Source organism: Globicephala melas, chromosome 11 (assembly GCF_963455315.2).
Source record: "Globicephala melas chromosome 11, mGloMel1.2, whole genome shotgun sequence".
Taxonomy (NCBI): Eukaryota; Metazoa; Chordata; class Mammalia; order Artiodactyla; family Delphinidae; genus Globicephala; species Globicephala melas.
This window is the reverse complement of record NC_083324.2, coordinates 56,480,066-56,500,344: the sequence shown is the minus strand read 5'-3', so window position 1 is coordinate 56,500,344 and position 20,279 is coordinate 56,480,066. Positions and strand designations below refer to the sequence as shown.

General features: G+C 35.5%; 1 protein-coding gene across 7 annotated transcripts in view; it reads right to left on the bottom strand.

The window, feature by feature from the left end:
- SLC4A7 (solute carrier family 4 member 7) overlaps positions 1-20,279 on the bottom strand; it is a 124,160-nt gene that overhangs the window by 26,000 nt on the left and 77,881 nt on the right. For 3 of the 7 annotated variants that reach the window (XM_030830009.2, XM_030830004.2, XM_030830008.2), the window contains 8 exons: positions 18,733-18,890; positions 17,057-17,144; positions 15,272-15,418; positions 10,748-10,854; positions 8,458-8,632; positions 4,675-4,808; positions 3,271-3,516; positions 1,317-1,422 (listed from right to left, as the gene is read on the bottom strand). In XM_030830009.2, coding sequence (XP_030685869.1) covers positions 1,317-1,422; positions 3,271-3,516; positions 4,675-4,808; positions 8,458-8,632; positions 10,748-10,854; positions 15,272-15,418; positions 17,057-17,144; positions 18,733-18,890 — 1,161 coding nt within the window. Of the gene's footprint in view, positions 1-1,316; positions 1,423-3,270; positions 3,517-4,674; positions 4,809-8,457; positions 8,633-10,747; positions 10,855-15,271; positions 15,419-17,056; positions 17,145-18,732; positions 18,891-19,606; positions 19,667-20,279 lie in introns of all 7 variants that reach the window. The other 4 variants (XM_060308973.1, XM_060308977.1, XM_060308974.1 and 1 more) reach the window with 3 other exon arrangements.

The window sequence follows — 20,279 nt, the reverse complement described above, 5'->3', positions numbered from 1 at the left end:
TGCTAAGATTAGTAATCCTACAATTTACAACATGGATCATAGAAATAAAAGCTATAGCTACACAAAAAAACCTAACATGGCCCTGATGGATATCAAGAAAATACACTGAAAAGACCATATACATAATCTAAAATATTAAGACATCCTATTCATCATGAAATGAGCTTTTTTAACAAATCACTTTCATATAGGCACCTCTATTAACTCTACCTCTTTCACAACAAAATAGACAGAGTTAATAAAATATTATTCTAATATAAAACAGTAAAGTATTATTCTAAGCTGATTACTGACACACAGTGCTTTACATCAGCACTGTCCCCAGAACTGTCTGTGATGATAAGATGTCAGGTATCTGCACCGTCCTGTACAGCCAGCCAGCAGTCAGTCACTCGACAGGACTGAGCACTTGGAACATGGCTAGTGAAGCCAAGAAACTGAACTTTTAATTAATTTTATTGAACGTACAGTTAAATAGACACATATGGCAGTGACTACTGTACCGGACAGTACAGATGTAAATTATCAATGGGATAAAATTTCAGATGAAATCCCTCCAGTTACATATTTAGGAGCTATCACCCTTAGAGAGAAAAGAATGACCTACAATTGCTTACATGATATAAAAAGCACCAGAGAAGCTCAAGGGATCTTGGTTTTAATTGATATTGCCAGCATCACTGGACATCTTTATTTCTAAATCCCAACCTGGGAAGTGTCCAAAACAGATATTTCTAGGGCTAGGACAACATTTCCCAACAGAATACAAAAATATGTATGTAATAGTGCTCAATACCCAGTAGGTGCTCATTATATGTTTCTGTCCTTTTTCCTTTCCTTTCCTTTCCTTCAGTGCTGAAGTCATACTAGTCTCTACAAGGTAAACAGGTTCAGTACGAGCATTCCTCATCTTCTAAATAAGCAGTTGCCGGAGCAGATGGACTGATCAACAGAAGGCGCAAGTGGGTAAGAGCTGCTGGAACTGTCGACCTGAGGACCAGCAACCACAGGCCTATGAACTTATGAATCCAAGAGGAATTAGAAACCAGAAGATTATTCAAATCTTTTTAATAATTAATATCTTGGAAGCCAAATATAGTCCATCTTGATCTCCCTTCCTACCAGCTTCATTCTTTTCAACCTATACACTTCAGTACATGATAAATAAAAATGTGGTAACTTCTATTTGGTCAACACAACTCTATATTCTGAAAACATATGATATCCATCAATCAAGAAGGAAATTTAGGTTTACTAAGGAAAAGCTAAATAACAAGGTTACTGTTTGCACCAGCCTTCACTTCACATATACTCACAGAGACAGTGAGGTTCCCCCAGGGAATGTTGTGTGCCGTTACATTCCTTTCCTCCCACACCTTCAGAGTTTCATTGCCAGGGTTAGAAGGCTCAACACATACACATCTGAGAAATCAGAATTGGGTAGTTTTAACCATTCTGCATTTCATGTTTACATTTTATTAAATCAGTCACACAATGGAGTAGTTTTTAACTTCTTAACTTTTTTCCATGTTGCAAAGCATGGAGACTAAAAAGTGAAAATATCAGAAACAATGGAATGGAATAAAGTTTGGCTTATATAAATATAACAAAGCTAATAGAAATACCAATAAAATGTTTACTTAATGAAACTGGTTAGATATATCCCTTGGGGCAGTACTATTTTCTTTAAAAATCTGAGAAGACACCACCATGTTTAACACGGTCAGCCTCCACTAAATCTTACCACTTACCTCCACAGGAGCCGCTGCCGCCTTCCCACCTACACACACACAACATGCACTGGGAACCAGTATAAGTTATACTCCTACTAATTCTAGCCCTACCTGCTCATGCTCATCCTTTACTCATCTTAAGATCCATCCTTAAAGTAATAGGTAAAACATAGTTTTTCAGGACAGGACTAGGAGAGTCAAAGCAATCAGAGAGTTCAGTTCATATCCAGAACTATCTCACCTGCCTGAAAAAGCTAGAAACACATACATAAGCAAAGAAATCTCTAAATATGGATTTAAAAAATGAAAAGAAACAAGAATATTCTCAATTGGATTATGAGCTGTTTGAGAAAAGGCAGGTGGCTAGACTTTGGATTCAACTGAGGCTCTATCATTTACTAGCTGTTTGACCCAAGTCAAGTTTTAACCTCCACGAGCCTCAGTTTCTTCATACACAAAAGGGGCTACGATATGAATGGCGAACACTGACATGAATATATTACTCAACATTCCTAACACAGTGCCTGGTCACAGAATGTTAGCTGAACAAATGAGGTTCACAGGTAGGAAACAGTGCTCTAACTGGTTGGCACTAGCTATAAAAACCATGCTTTTTAAAGATCAAAGTAGCAGGGAAAGAGAGAAGACAACAAATAACATTTAAAAAATTAACTAGTTTAAGAACAAAGAAAATGACACAAAATAGATTTGGCATCAAAGTGTCACTAATATTTTCAAATAGGTCAATGTCTTATAGGAAGTTTCACATCCCTCCCTCCTCTGTGCATCAAAGTCGAGAGTGTGTGAGGACAGCGAGAGGAGGAGGGGTGTGAAGTGAGGGACTGGGGCCGAGGGGGGCAGGAGGAAGGAAGGCTTTTGGTAACCACGTTCCTCCAGGAAAGTTAATCAAATGCAGGCTCATGCTCATACCAACTGTGCTCAAGACAGCAAATACAGGCATCTACCTCGGTATGTCTAATTTTAATAACCTTTTTCAAGTTTAAACAAGTTTGCCAACCCTTTGTAACTATTATAATTACTTCTCAAATCCTATTTTATTCTAGAGTCCTAAAATATTTTCATTTCATGCTTTTCTTATCACAAAGAAAATAATCCACTAAACAACATACAACACTGCACTGAAATTACACTTTAAAATAACTTCCAATAAAAATGATCAAGTTTCAAAAACGTTAATGAAAATGCAAAACATGAAGAATATATAAATATATGGTGGTTAGTTGCCAAACAACTGAATTTAAATTGGTCAATCCAATTTACACATAAAACCAAAAATACACACACTTGGACAAATTGTTTCAGTGAATAAAAATGACTGAATTTGTACAACCGCGTTTACATCCACTGTGTGCTTTGGTAAGATCTCATCTGTAACAAACAAGTCAACCTCCGTATTGCTAGTTGGGTAGTTATAGCTAGATATACAGTGAGCATCACATTGCAAAAAGTCCATTTTCTTTTGCTCAGACACCTCTGCAAAAATACATTTACTATTAGGGGAAACAGAAACACTTACGAGTAGCTGGTCAGTTCATCTAAATTGTTGTGCATATTAAATGCATATATTTCTCCTAAATGGAAGAGCTTCTCCAAAGCCTCATAGATGAATATGATGCAAATGAGAGCTGCGAAAGCCTCCTCAGTGAACCGGGTGATGTAACACACAAGGCTGCTTGCATCTGTCGCAACCAAAACAATGCACAAGAAAGAAGTCCACAGACCTATACTGGTTCTCAAAGACAGATAGGAAAGGTGATAATCTCTGTTTAGAAAGAAAAATGTGGACATGATCAACATATACATGCCAAACAGTACTGGTACTTAAAATTTTCATAACAAACAATAAGAACAGTATAAAAACTTAAGATTTCTAAAAGAGAACACATTACAGAATAACAAAATAATGACTAAAGAAAGCTCTATGTGTTTTTCTGCTTCAACTGAAGACTAGCTTCTTATTAGTAGACTTAATGATTATATTTTACTTATACAAAAGGTTTACAGTGAAAATCTACTAGGCAATAAATATTTTAAAAACAAAGACCTCACTTTAGAAATCAGTTATGAGGAGTAAATGACAGATAAGCAGCCTGTAGAACAAGTGGATGTATGTCGCTCTCTCTGAAGACCCAGATGCTCCAGCGTCAACACGGCAGCCACGCCCCAGCCCCACCACCACCAGCTCCTCTACCACCAGTATCACCACAGTGACTTCATTTTCCAATTCAATTTCAAATAAGAAATTACTACCAGTGAGTCTAAAACACTTGAGGCCACTACATTCTCTATTTATGTGTGTACTGTGCCAGATCAGAATCAGAATCAGCTTGTCCAGTGGCAAAAGAATCCAAACAAGAGAAATTAGTGAATCAAACATTTAACAGCATCAAGTTGTTTCAGACTAAAATATTCAACTGCATTTATCTCACAAAAGGAATAGTACTGCCATGTCAAATTCCGAGGCTACCAGCTCCAGTAATCTGCACTAACCCCACACTGTGAGCTGCAGCTCCCTCTGTGACACAGGCTTGCTGGGTAAAGTCAGCGTGAGCCTTCGAGATCCACTGCTTTCTAAACTTCCTTTAGAAGACCAACATACCGTATAATAAATAATTCAGATTAACTACCTTCTTACTAGGTTGAAATTTGCTAACACAAAGGACTTTTATTGTCCCTCAAGTAATTTTCTTATCAGCACTCAAATCCACTGAGTTTAAATTCAAGGTGACTGGGGATGAGAGTAGGAGCCAGAGTAGGGTTGACCACACAGTAGCCCCAAAATATTGAAAATATGTATACTCATCAGATCCTCTTTTTCAGCTATTAAATATACAATGTACTTTTAACTAAAGTTAGTAACAATAATATATAATTATAAACATACATAAACAAATGTGACAAGTAGGTAACTATTACATACCTGCAGAATTTAAATAAAATTTTTTCAAACACTAAAACTGGACCTGTGCTCCCCAATATTGTTAGAGGTTGCCCAGCAAACAACGAATAGGCAATCCCAGTTAATGATGCTCCAAAAAGAGACTCTATTGCACTCTGTTTAAGGAAAAAAGAAACGAATAAAGGTAATACATCATAAATATATCTCTAACCTACTATAATACACATATATAAGATACCTGGAAAATAAAAATATTAATCAAGTGGTTAAAAAAATAAAGCAAATGCAACTTTAAATCTCAAATTTTAAATATGGAAAATTACAAATATATTTTAAATACATAGAAAAATTGTTTTGTTTTAGCATATTAAAGGTGAACTTTTATAATCAACCCTAATTTAAAACTCAGTACTACAGGAGGTAAGGAAAAAGGGGTAAATGGAAGATGGACACAGAGGCTCCAACCCTATCTATACATGTTTTACTTCTTAAGCCTATGGTGAGTATAAAGATGTATACATTATTTTGAATATTTTTGCATGTCTGAAATAGTTCATTTAAGAAAATAAAAAACATACTAAATGCTCGATGTGGTGTGCTACAAAAAAAAAGACTCCTTCAAGTAGATGAACAAGAAATTAGCATGCTCAAATTTGAAACTATCATTCTCAAACTTGCTTCTAAAGTACAATTTCCCATACATTTTAAAGAAATTAATCTAATATGATGGGCTTAACCAACATATATAAAACATGAAATGCTTAACATAAATAATAGATGAAAAATCTCCTTAAAAAACTCCTAGAAACCATACATGAGGAAATATTATTATTAAAGTTTGGTAAAAATGATAAAATGAAAGACTCATAGAAACCTTAAATCAAAGCTAGTAGGCCAATTTTGTTTCACTACCAACATTACATGCTAACTGATTAGGTTATCAGTTGCTAAGGCATATAGGCTATGACACTCGACAGAGGGGAGGGGTCAGAAAGAAAACGGTTTACCATTCACAAACATCAAGGTCAACTGGGATATACAATTAAGAAAGGAAAAGCCCATCATCGGTAAAGCAAAGACAAGACACTTGTGAGAAACAAGCCTCCTGGAACTTGAGAGGCAACCCAGCAGCAGGCAGAGAGCAGGGCTTCAGAACCAGATCTGAAGTAGAAGACTGCTTCCCACCAGGTGCTAAACCATGGCCGTATCTCAGACTTGTCCAGCCCAACTTTTCTCATTTTTAAATGTGGGTGATGATAGCCAGGAGAACTTAAAGAAACAGTGTTTCTGAAAACACTAGCAAGCACACTGTCTGGCATATGGAATGCACTCAATAAATGGTAGCAATTATCATCATCAGTAATAAGAGCATGTTCCAAAATCAAAATCACAAAATAAGAATAGTATATAGTAAAAGTAACACTCAATTATTAGTATAAAAATAGGATCAAACCCACATACAAACTAGACTTTCAGCAAAATGAATAAGTGTTCATATTAATAATATATTTATGAATTGTATGATATAAATTCGTTTTCTTGCCCACAGACAAACAAGAGATTGTCCTGGAAGACACTACTAAGCTATTATAAAATCTTTAGTTCAATTATAATATGTATATTTAGGAATGAATTTAGAGTTCAAATCAAAGGAAAAAATGTCTAAACAACATCTAGAAATAGAAAGCAAAAAATTGAGCAGAGAAACAAGGAAATGGCAAATAAAGAAATGCTAATGGGGTGGGGAAGGCAGTTGGGCGCAAAATTACTTTCCCTCCTCAATGTTGTGTTGAAAGAGCAGAAACTTCCAGGTGAAGACCTTCCTTTCACCATTCCCCAAACCCCTCATTGCCACATTTACTAGGTTCTTTTACCCAGACCTACTTTTTCCCAATTTTTAAACTGTTTCTATGTTCATTCCCAAACTAAAACCTGTCTTTCCCTAAAGAAATCACAGCCCTCCCTATACTGCCCTAACTAACCCACATTCAAAAGCTTCCATTTTACCCACCAGAAGCCCTCCCCTAATCTCCCCCATACGCCTCTCCACTGTATAGCACTGAACAATCCCTGCTGATCTTCCTCCTTCTCTACACCTCTATTTTGGTTTTTACAAAATTACATCATCCTGACTCCTCTTTCAGAGCTCTGATTGTGCCTGTGTCTAATTCTCTGGGCCATTGTTCTCCTCATTCTCATCCTTCCTCCATTTCATAAATGGGGATAACTTCCCACACTTTTTTCCTCTCCTTCTCTCCCTTTACATTGTTAACCTCATTTATTTTCAGTTTCCCAATTTTCATATTTCTTTCTTACCACTCTATAAATTCTGGAACTGCACCTCCTAATGTCTCCATTTCTACCTGAAGTTCCAATAAGGCATCTGAAAATAAACGCATCATCTCCATATCACTTCCCTCCATAATATTTCTGATTTCTCTATTCTAAATTATTACAACTCCTACAGCTCTTCCTTTACCTCACTCACGTGTGGCACAGAACACCACGACATAGTAACTACATATGTACTATCCTATCTTTTTCTCCTAGGTTAGGACCCTGAGGATAGATGACACATGCCCATGTCTTACCCTTGTCTATGTTCCTCTAGTGCCTAAAGCTCTATCACATGCACAGGGTATTAAACAGCAGGATGAGACGGGCAGGCAGTGAGTGACAGTCTAAGAGGAAAGAAACAGTATTTCCATGATGGTAACAGACACGACACACTTCCTCAGGGACCAGCAGAGTTACATGTACAACTTGTGACAGCACATAAAGAAACTTACTAAAAATATCTATTTTGCTATAATAATATAAAAGGATAATATAAAAGAATCTAAATAATCAAAAATAAATTGAGTTGAAAGGAAATTTCAGTTGTCAGGTTTATCTCATGTTCAGCTTATGAAATACTTTAATTGAACAATTATTACTACTTAGAATTGGTTGGTTTTTAACCTTTTATCTGTAAAAAATAAATTTTCTCTAAACAGTAAATATCATTAAACAAAATATACTTAGGAATCACAAACTGTCTCATTTAAATGCCATTAAAATGTATATAAACAGCAACAAAAAAGTCTTTCCAAATTTCACGAAGCACTAGATGCTGTTCCAATATCAGGCCCCCACAGCCCCAATACAGTATCACTAAGAACAAAAAACATAAAAACTTTCATTCTAGTCATATCAAAATATAGATGCAGTTTTCAGTTATACTTTCCAATTAACACTTTCGCAACATTCACACAAATTTAATAACAGCAAAATTAAACACCACTTCAAAAATCCATCATTTGTCCAGAATTATGCTCTCTTCTTCCAAACAGTCTAGCCCAGGGGACCTGCCAGGGTGGATTAGTTGATGTTAATCATATGGCTCTAACTAATCCTATGATGCCTTAAAGGATACAAAGCGACCCCACGGATAAATTCTCCCACCCATGACCCACCCAGAATCAGTTCAATTGATCTGTCTCCTCCCACCCACTCCCCCCACAAAGACAATACAAGCCTTTTACTCAATTTATAAAACCATTCATCCAGCAAGCCATGACAAACTTTTTTCTTTCTTTCTTTCTTTTTTTTTTTTTTTTTTACCTCAACTGTGCATCTTCTCCTGTTCAAATGGCTTCCCCATGTTTTCCATTGCAATTACCTTTGGGGGAAGTCTGCTTTGGGACAGGTTAATCATGCTGTGGGTAGACTCTTCAAATAAAAGTATGAATAGTGAGACAAATGCACACAGACACTTGCCTCTGAAGAGCTAAGAGCCTGGCCACTACCAATCTTTGTACTCACTATTCTGCCTTCTGTAGCTTCTCCAAGCAGCCCTCCAAAAGTGATTACAGGAGACATACAGGCACAGTATAGGAAAAGAATCGAGGCCAGGCACTGCAGACTTAATGCATCCTTGAAGTCACTCAAGAAAAAAGGTGCTTTCCTTTTGATGTCAAGTATCAAACCACCAAAAAGCCTAAATAGGTGAGATGAAACTCGTCAAACTGTACACTAGAGGATTCTGGCTAGTTCAAACTAAAACTATGGGCTACATAAAACTGCTGGTGCCTAGCGTTTTGTCAACAAAAATCAATATCCTATTTAAATAATGGTATAAATTATAGAAGACAAACTCATTTAATCTAATCCACTGATAGTGGAAAGGCAGACCTCACTAAGTTAAAAGAGACACAAACATCTGTATCATATGGACTATATACTGAAAAGACTACAGGCAAATGACTATATGAGTAAATGCAATAGATATCAAACACAAATGTGCAAGGAAATACATAATAAAAATAAATAAAACCTAACAACCCATTCATGAAAATGTGCATAAGCAATGCTATTAATCATTATTTATATTATAAATCTTAAAGGCAAGTGTCAGAAATACCAGGAATGTAATTATAATATAATCATAAGTCCCCAAATACCCTTTAATATGAATATAGTATGCTCAGGCCCACTCAAGTAGTGAATTAAATAATTTTAGTTTTAAAATTTTAGTACTTCAAACACATGAATACTTCTGGTCTAGAAAAAAAGCCTAAAAACTATTTCAGTGTATGTAATTTACTGTATATGTAGTCAAACCAGTGTGCATATTAATAAAACTAAGAGGTTTTAGTTAGTAAATTTAAAATCTATATTTGCATATCAAATCATTTCAATGACTTATCATTTCAGTGTTTTTTAAAATCAGACTTTTGGATACATCTAACTTGAAAGCATTCCACTACAATATAAGCTCTGTGAGGGGCAGGGACCTTTTCTTATTCACTGCCATTATCTCCAGTGTCTAGAACACTGCCTGGGAAATAGTAGGTACTCAATAAATACCGGTGACAAATCAGTAATTTAAAAAGATTTTGTGACTCATAAAATATCATTCAAATCCTTACTGCAGAAAAATACACCAAACAAATTAATCTTATGCTTTCAAATGCTTTAGATGTTTCAAGCTTTACCATTCTAGCTTTTTCCAAAGTTAATACTGAAATAAAGCCTAAACATACATTGACACCTGGAAGAAGTTATCCTATAAATAATATGACAGCAAGGGGACTGAGAAAACTGTAAAAAAAAGGTGCCAACTTGCAATAAAAATGGTGCCAATGATAATCTAGAAAATGAAAGTATATCATCAAATCAATCATTTATATGAGACTCTAGGGTAACATGAGATCACTGGGGGTATGGCTTGGTACTTCTCAGTGACTAACCCTACCTCAGTTTTAAGTCTGAAGAAGTAATAATAATAATAACTTAAATAAGCCCCTTTCGCATGGGGACAGAGTCTTACTCTATTATACTCAGAGACTACTATATTAGTCAATGAATTAAGACATCCTGTATAAGCTATCCTGGATTTTTAAACAAATATTTAAGCTTCAAGATCTTTAGTTCTATAGGGACCACCAATGGATAAAACAGTATCAACATCCACATGCTTTTTTCTACACAATGGTAATACCATATCATTTTCTACCTCTACAAAATATTTTAAGACAATGTTTGCACTGGTAACATTTCTGTTCTTTATTCCAAAAATTAACTTCTGCAACAATTTTTCTAACTAGGTTTCCAGAGACTATTACTACGGTTTAATTATGCTTGTCTGTCGAATTTTACATTACCTCATGATGTACTGCTCATGGAAGAGTTTTACATCTATGCACACACACGACACATTGGTTACAATTCCTCTCTGTTCCCATAATTCTCTAACTTCATATGAGAATGGCAATAGGACACCACACTTTCCTCAAGAACCTTCTGTACAGGCAGTTAAATTAACCTACTATAGAACTACAATACTCTTAACATATGCTGCATAATATTTTCATTTTAAATTAAATCCTGGTATACAGAGCCCAATATAGTCTAGTAAACTACTTTAAAGTGCATATTAATTATCCTTAACATTATATACCTATAAAATAATATATTTTTTAAAATATGGAAAAAATACTGTATAAAATTACGTTCCAAATATTTGCAAAGAAGAAGAATGCTTATGCCTTTTCCATCAAATCAATCTCTAGCCCCTAAAAGACACCCACACTGTATCAGTATCTGTACCCACCGTCCAGTCCTCTGTAGCTCAGGCCCAGCATGGTGTGGGGCCTCCTTAGGGGTCTCACCCGAGCTGGGGGCAGATCCATTGGGAAATACAGGAATCTTTCTCTTTTCCTGCATTTCACAAAAAACACATTTTCAGAATTGTTTTAAGGAAGCTGAGAAGGCATCTTCAATTAGAGGGAACATGAGATATCATACTGATTATATATCTAACCAGTATTCCTAGAAAAAAATGCTTCCTAACGTAAACTTCCACTTTAAAGAAACTGTACTTTGAAATAGAATCTAAAATTTGTCTCTATTAATATTTCAAATTTATATTGTTTTCTTCTGCTTTATATTCTAATATCAGATAAACTATAAAACACCCACACACCCCATTTCAAATTACTACTCAGCAACAGAAGCAGAAATATCCAATAAAGCATCTCTCCAACTAGAATTTTTTAAATCTTACTCACGTTAACTATAGAAAAAATACACTTTACATTAAGAGTAAATGCTATTTTTTTCCTTTTTAAAATACTTCCCTTAAGACATAAGTAGCACAAGAGTTATTAAATAAATTTTCATAAAAATCAATTTCCAATTAAGTTTTATTACAAATTCAAGAGTACTATTCTCATGATAAAAGATCTCCTCCTCCTCACCAGAGTGAGCTTTTAATTTGTTACCTCCAAAGGTCAGAGGTTGCTGGACTAAAAAAAGTGTGTGTGTGTGTGTGTGTATGTGTGCGCGCGCATGTGCGCGCATGTGCAGGGGGGGTGGGTGGGTGGCGGGGTTTGGGTTGGGGTGGGTGGGAGACCGCTAGAGGGAGAGAGAGGAGACCAAAGAGAAAGGGAGAGAGAAGAGGAGAAAGAAAAAGACGGGGTTGGGGGTGGTGTTTATCCTAGGAGGTCCCCCGGATCAAAGACTCTGGATCAACTAAAGACTTAAATTCCCTGGTTCACATGTTCAGTATTTATAGAGCAGCACAACTTATCTATAATCATAAGATCACCATTTGAAAATGCCAAAATTGGGGCTTCCCTGGTGGCGCAGTGGTTGAGCGTACACCTGCCGATGCAGGGGACACAGGTTCGTGCCCCGGCCTGGGAAGACCCCACATGCTGCGGAGCGGCTAGGCCCGTGAGCCATGGCCGCTGAGCCTGCGCGTCCGGAGCCTGTGCTCCGCAACGGGAGAGGCCACAGCAGTGAGAGGCCCGCATACCGCCAAAAAAAGAAAATGTCAAAATTAAAACTAACTTACATCATAGCTCAAAGGGGAAAGGGAAAACAAAATTACAGAATTCCTAGAAAACAAATCTAAAGAAAAATACTATATACCACAATCTGTGGGATACAGCAAAAGCTTCATTCAAGAAAATGAAGCACTTTCATTAAGAAAACTGGAAGAATAAAAATAAGTGTATTAAGCATTTAATTCAGGAAATGTGAAAAAAATCTTTGAAGGATGGTGAAAGGAATAAAATAAAGCTGCTAAAAGCAGAAATCGAGTTACAAAACACAATATACTTTTTTTTTTTTTTTTTTTGCAGTACGCGGGCCTCTCACTGCTGCGGCCCCTCCCGCTGCGGAGCACGGAGGCGCAGGCTTAGCGGCCATGGCTCACGGGCCCAGCCGCTCCGCGAGATATGGGATCCTCCCGGACCGGGGCACGAACCCGCGTCCTCTGCATCAGCAGGCGCACTCCCAACCACTGCACCACCAGGGAAGCTCCACAATATACTTTTTTAAAAAGGAGAACTGAAATAAATTTTAAAAGCTGCTCTACTGGAAAAATATGATAAACTATTAGCTAATATACAACCAAAGATATGACAAGAGGGCAACTTCATAAATTTTACATATATATAAGAAATATATGTACAAAGAGAGAGACAGACTGCACAACACAACCCTCTGCAAATAAATGAAAAATTTTGATGAAATGGGTAATATACCAAAAAACATAATTTCCCAAAATCGACACCAGAAAATAGGTAATTTTCTATGGTATACAGTTTACCAAAACTGACTCCAGAAAAAAGAGAAAGCTTACACAAACCAATTTCCACAGAAGAAATAAGCAAGTTGTTGAAGTCTACGACACAAGAGTCAAGCTCAGAAAATTTTAATAAAGAAATCTTTCAAACTTTCAGAACCAAATTATTCCAAACCACTTAAGGTTTAAAGAACACAGAAAAAGGAAAACTTACGAATTTGTTTTTATGAAACAAGAATAATGATGATACCAAAATGTGAAGACTGCACAAAAATCTATATACCAATCACTTACAAACAGAGGATGCAAACAACTTAAATAAAACATTAGACAAAGAGTACAGGCACTGTAAAGCCCAAGTTGGCTTATTCCAACAATGCAAGAGTGCTTTCAAATTAAAGAACCTATTAATGAGATTTACCATGATAACTGATAAATATATATATATTTTTTTGGTGGTACGCGGGCCTCTCACTGTTGTGGCCTCTCCCGTTGCGGGGCACAGGCTCAGCGGCCACAGCTCATGGGCGGCATGTGGGATCTTCCCTGACCGGGGCATGAACCCGTGTCCCCTGCATCAGCAGGCGGACTCTCAACCACTGCACCACCAGGGAAGCCCAATAAATAAAATTTATATGATCATCTCCAGAGATGCTAAAAAGCCCTTTGACAAAATTCAACATTCACTTATATTAAAAATTTCAATAAAACAGAAATTAGGGTACTTTCTTAACATGATAAAATGTGTACTTTGGCACTAAAGACAGTAACTTAATGAGAGAAACACTAGGAATATTGACTACAATCAGGAAAAAATTAAGAAATGCCCTTTGAAGTCAACTACTACTTAAAACTATTAGAGATTTTAATCAATACAATTAACAGAAAACTTGTTAGAGGTATAAGAATTACAAAATAAGGGATAAAATTATCTCTTATTGCAGATTACATGACTAAAAAACTACTACATACAATAAAAGCATTAAGAAAGGTAGCAGGATACAAAAGAAATATACAATAACCAATAGCCTTCATAAATATATATATATGTGTGTGTGTATATACATACATATAAATATATATATATATATATAAAGCAACAAGCAGATGATATAATGGAACAAAGATCTCATTTATAATAGAAACAAAGATAAAATACTTATGAATACACTCACCAAGAAGTGTGTAAGGCACAGATAAGGAGAACTTTATAATATTCTTTAAGGACACAAAAACTGACTTGAAATAGGAAAACAACTGGGGAAAGATGTACCATGTTCTTGAATAGATTCAATATTATAAAGATGTCAACTTTCCCTCAGTTCATTTGGAAATTTAATTTCCATCACAATTTTTTTTAAATCACATCTTATTTCTGTAAGTAAAAAGCTGATTTTAAAGCTCATGTGAAAAATAAATATGCAAAGATGGCCAAGAAAATTCAGAAAAACAAGAGTAAGAGAGGTTGAGAATGAATGCAGACCTACCAGATATTAAAATATAACAAAAAGCCTCAGAAATTAAAGTGTGAAATTGGTCCATGAATAGACAGACCACTGGAAAAGAAATTCCAGAAACAGACCTGAATGCATATGGAAATTTAATAAATGATAAAGAACATCACCAATCAAGTGGAGAAATGCTTTTTAATAAATAGGGACAACCAGGCTGCAATTTAGAAAAAAGACAAACTGCATGCATTCTCTACATAATACGTCATGATAAATTCAAAAGGATCAACAAATGATTTAAATGTTAAAAAAAGTGATGGAGGGTGATGAGCAAAAAATATTCAGCAATATTCAACTTCACTAATTACAGAAATGCAAATTAAAACCACATTAAAATACCAGATATAGTAAGATAATGATACCTATCAGACTGACAAATATCCAAAAGTTTGACAACACACTGTGCTATTGAGGCTGTAAGGAAACAGGCATTCTCATTCATCACCAAAATGAGTCCACAACAGTTCAACCTGAAGAGGAGATTCTGGTAATATCTGCTAAAATTATAAATAAATTCCCATGTGAGCCAGCAATTTTATTCGCGTGAATCCATCCTACGGACAGACACATCTGCACAAGACTAAAATGGCAATATGAACACTACGGTATGGTTTGTAATAGCAAAAGACTGAAAACAACCTGCACCAGAAACAGGACAAACTATGGTGCATCCATACTGGAATAAAACACAGCTGTGAGGAAAGGAAGAAGGAGTATTTCTATGATTTCTTATGATCAGATCCCCAGGAAATATTGTTACATGAGAAAAGCAAGGTGCAGAACACTACAAATAGGATGTTAACTTCTGGTAAGAAAGAGGAGAGAACAAGACTATATGTTCATATTTCCCCGTACTAAATAAAAGCTGGAAGGATAACAAAAAACTAAAACAAATGGTGACCCACAGGAGGTGGGGACAGGGGTAAGAAGGCAAACAGGACACAGTGGGGAACAACTTCTTTGAGAGTAGTTCTTCATATAGTTTTTGAGTTTTAAAAATGTATAAACCAAGAAGTACTGTGTGGATTCTCACCTGAGAAGGAACGCTCTTCGGCGGCTCTATGCGTATGGAAGGGTCCCACTCTCCTGGAGGTAGGACAGTCACTTGATCTAAAAATTCATCAATTCCAGATAGGAGGTCATTTCTGTCTTTTGCTTTATAAGCTACATCATGAAAAATCTAAAGAAAAATACACATATGGAGTAAAAGGATTGTAAAGCTGAAAGAAAATTCTACACATAGTAATCCACTTTCGATAACATAACTAACTCTACATAATTACCTTAACTCTTGTTCCCACTCTCGCTAATAACTTTAAAAAATAACCCACTATTAGTATTACCAGATGAATTAAGAGTAACAAACAACAAAAGAAACCAGTGATGTGTTAATACACAACAATTTTTAAAAAGAGAATATTTTACTTGGGAAATAATAAATACAGAATAAAATAATACTGTAGGTGCATCATTTACTTTTATTGACATTTTAATGTCATTTATCCTAAAGGAATAATCATGGGTATGCTAACAATCTTACTTAAATAACTAATTTGATCATTTATATTTACTGAGTGCCTACTATTTGGCAGGCACAATTCTGAGCACTATGGACACAGATATGGCAAAGTCCCTACACTCAAGAACTCAGGGGGAAAGACAGTGAAACAGGTAATTACATAAATACACAACTGTAGGTAATAATAAATGTGCCTATAAAAATAAAGCAGGGTAAAGGAAGGGAAGCTGATGGGGAAGAACTGGGTGGCCAAGGAAGGTCTCTTAGAGAAGGAAACACTACAGGAGAAATCTGTCTGAAATGAGGGACAAAGCATGCATAGGGTGGGGTGGAGGTGGTAGAGTGAGCACTCAGGCAAAGGGAAGAGCAGCAATGTCCAGGGGCAGCAGTGGGCATAGCACATCTGAGGAACAAAAAGGAAGCTGATGTGGACGGAGCAAGTGGTAGAGAAAAGGTGACTACTCAGTCATAGCATGTAAATTTCCAAAAAAAAAGCGTACAGAGGCTAGATTAGGCAGACCCTATTAAGACAACGGTAAAGATTTTAAATTTAAACAAATATACAATAGGATGTCATTGATACATCTGGATCAAGGAAATGATTTATTCAAATCTGCATATTACTGATAGTACAGAGGAAAATACTGTAAGAGAAAGGCCCATATGATCCACTTTTGTCACCAAAGAAAAGAAGGTAAGAGAGTCTAAGCTGGAGGGAGAAGTGATGGTGCAGATGGAAAGGAGATGGTAGATTAAATGCAAAATACACAGAAAAGGTAAAATCAATAAAATCTGGTTATTGACTGAGACAGAACAGAGAAAGGAGGTCAGTTCAGACATGTGGGGTTTCAGATGCCTTAGGGACACAAAGCAGAGATGTCTAACAAGTACCCGACTATAAAGCTCTCTCCCAAAGAGACAAAGTCCTGATCAATACAGACCATGGTCAAAGATGAAGTCCGCAAAAGCAAGAAATTATAAAGAAAAAAGGGGAAAACACAAAGTCCTGAGGAAAACCCAAAGAACCAATATCCTGAAATGCAGGATGAAGAAAATTTCAAAATGTCAAGAAGATGGTCAATAATTTCAACTTGGGGGGGGGGGGGGAGGAAACCAAACAGTATCCACTGATCCCTGACAGAAAGGTCCTAAAGACCTTGCAAAAGGCAAATAGTGAATATGAGATAAAATAGTAAAGACAAACAAGGACAATTTTTTAAGCTTCACTATGAAAGGAGAACTATAATATGCATTATATGCTTTTTAATTAGTGTCCATGTCAAAGGGCATTTTAATTACCTCATCCGTCATGAGAGTGGCTATTGATCTTCCAATTTCGTGGTACTGTGGCGCCTTGCCTGCAGGACCCAATAACAGAAACAAAAACCTAAGGAAACATGAAAACACAGATTTAAACATAAACAACATACACACATAAATCTAGGAATCATAAAGAAATCATTCAAATGTAAACACAGAAACAACACTCAGACCTCTTTTCCGTCCTCACACACCAATGGCTGAAAAGAGGATGGAACTCTATTCAGATGAAAACAGATCACAAAACTATGAAAGGCATTCATAAATAACTTTCTACCAAGTTATTACTTTTCATCTTCCTTAGAGTAAAAAAGTACTTAAGGAATTGGTGTTTTACATTAAAAGTTCCCATCTTCGATATCCTTTTGAATTTTGAGTAACAATTTTTTCTGGTCTGTACTGATGAAAAAAAGTAAATTAGTAAATAAAGTGAATACTAATCCCATTTAAGTATTTACTTTGGCTTAATAAAATAGCTAAGAGTATGCACAAGAAATCCATGATCCCTCAAACTACAGTCTGGATAAAGACACTAATGTGGTAAATAAGGGACTAATCCCTTTGGAAGGAAAAGCATTTTTATTTACAACTCCAAATTTAACATCAAACCTCTTATTATTTGATTTTAATTTATTTATAGTGACTAAATAAAAATTACTTAACTTCCTACTTAGTTATATCATTGTTCACACTACAGTAAAATATTAATATTCACAATAATCCAAACTGGAAGTATTCAGCTTCCTGCTTCGTAAGAATTTAAATGTGAATCTATGAAATTATTCTTCTCATTTATCTTAATACTATACCGTTAATGCAATTCAGTAAAGCTTATTAAGAACTGGCACATATATTTCAATCAAGCTGCAATTAATTCTTCTTGTTTACTATTATATGAATAAGAAAAAAATATTTTTAATTATTCTCATTTGTAATTAAGTTTATACAATCAGTAGCTAACAAATTGATAACCCTTTATAACACAACTTGCTAATTCGTAAGGATATGACCCCCATTTTAATTTTTACTTATAATGTATACTGAACAGAAGATTTGATCAGGTCAGAACAAAGCATTTTGCCTAATTCAGAGGCATTATTACATTTAATCAACCCTGTGAGGTACTGCTACCTTCATTTTACAAATAAAGCTTACAGAACTGAAGTCTGGCTTGACCGTCCCACAAAAAGTGGCAGAGCAAGGATTCAGTTCCATTCTCTCTGACTTCAGTGCCTGCACAGAACATACTATGTCTAAAATGATGAACTGTTTTTTAAACCAAGGCTCCCAAGATACCGCACTTCTTGTAAAAATATAAATCCAATGTATTTTTTTTAATTTATAATTTGAGCTTTTAAATTTATCAATTTTTTAAACAGATCTTTATTGGAGCATAATTGCTTCACAATACCGTATTAGTTTCTGTTGCACAACAAAGCGAATCAGCCACATGCATACACATGTCCCCATATCCCCTCCCTCTTGAGCCTCCCTCCCATCCTTCCTATCCCACCCTTCTATGTCATCCCAAAGCACCGAGCCGATCTCCCTGTGCTTGCTATGCTGCATAAAGCAACATGTTCCTTCAGTGAATAAAATTTTTTAGATTTTGGACATTCTGGGAGAATGTAAATTGGAATTAACCCTCTCTTTACCTTGTAGGAACAGGGACCTCGGTCAGCCCTGAGAGAAGAACTGCAGGAGCCAGTCTCACAAACGCAATTATAGGTCTTTCCAAAAAATCCACCTCTCCCACCAGAACATTGGATGCCTCAGCTCCTGAAGGAATTTTTCTCATGAAATTCATATCAACCTAGTGACAAATAAATAATAATTAAAAATAAAGTGTGCATGGTATTAATAAGACCAGAGGGAAATAGGAAAGAAAAGATGCTTTTAAGACTACTATTTGCTAATCAAAACTGGTGATCTAAAGGATGTAAAAATGCCAAAATTCTCACAAATACAAAAGACAAATACAAAAAAGCAAGCAAAACACATCTACCAAACAATACTCCCAACTGTTTTACTGTCATAGTCTTTACTACTTCAGAGATCTAAATTACCAAACATACAAACTAGAGAAAATTTTCAATGAATATAGCAGTATTCATTAAAAACTATTAAAGACAAAAATATAGCTCACAAGCTAACAGTGGTCCATGAAATTATACACAGTGCTAAAAATATTCATTTAATTATTATCTATTGTTTAATCTTAGAAATCAATTAGTTCCTTTATATTTTATATATTTTTATAAGTCCTTTTTATTTTAAAGAACTCTGGGCATCCCCCAGTATTCTCATTAAGTGGGAAAAGTTATGTTTATTTAAAACTAAAATAGCCATAATTGGTATACATATATGGTAGTGCTATATAATCAAATTCAGTTGTCTGTGTATAATTACAAAGAAAAGGTTACGAGCATAATATCAAAGTATGGCAACTTCTTCGTTTATACGCAGTTTCACACAAGGCACTAAACAACCACTTACAGGGCTATCTATTAAAATAAAACCAGCACTTACAGCGGGCCTCTTGAGTCCCACACCCAGTGTGCCACAACTACAGTGCCAGGAGGCAGACTCCTGCCCAACAGGAGATAAGGAGGTGTACACAAGGACAGACCAAGTAAAAAAAGGAAAACTGTGACAGAGGAACAAAAGTAAATGGCATCTGCCATGTCTAGAGGAGATCTATAACTTAAACTATAGTAATTTATTCGTTGCAATTTAGTTACTGAACACTTTACACTCATCTGAAATAATTGGTGCACCAGTAAAAATATGATCGACTTAGAACAGTACAATGTCCCATAAGCAAGGCTTTTTTTTGGCAAAGCTTTTTATAATTTTAGAGCATAAAGCTCAGCAAAGCTATACCGCAAATCATCATTTAAATGCCTTTTCTGCAAAATGTGATTTATAGAATTTGCATCATAAGATAAAGGCTTAAAAAATGAATCTTAAAAGTCTGACATCGTATCCTATAGTAAATACCAATAAAAAAATTTACAATGGCCACAGGGGATCAATTATTCAGGGGCAGTACTCACAAAGTATGCTTTAAATTCAATTGTAATTTGAACTTGTAGTTTTTTGTCCTGTTCTTTTGAAATAAGTTCTTTCTATATTTCATTTAAATACTCGTCTACCACAATTCAAAATCATAGTTGAGATAGGTGAATTGTTTTTAAATCCA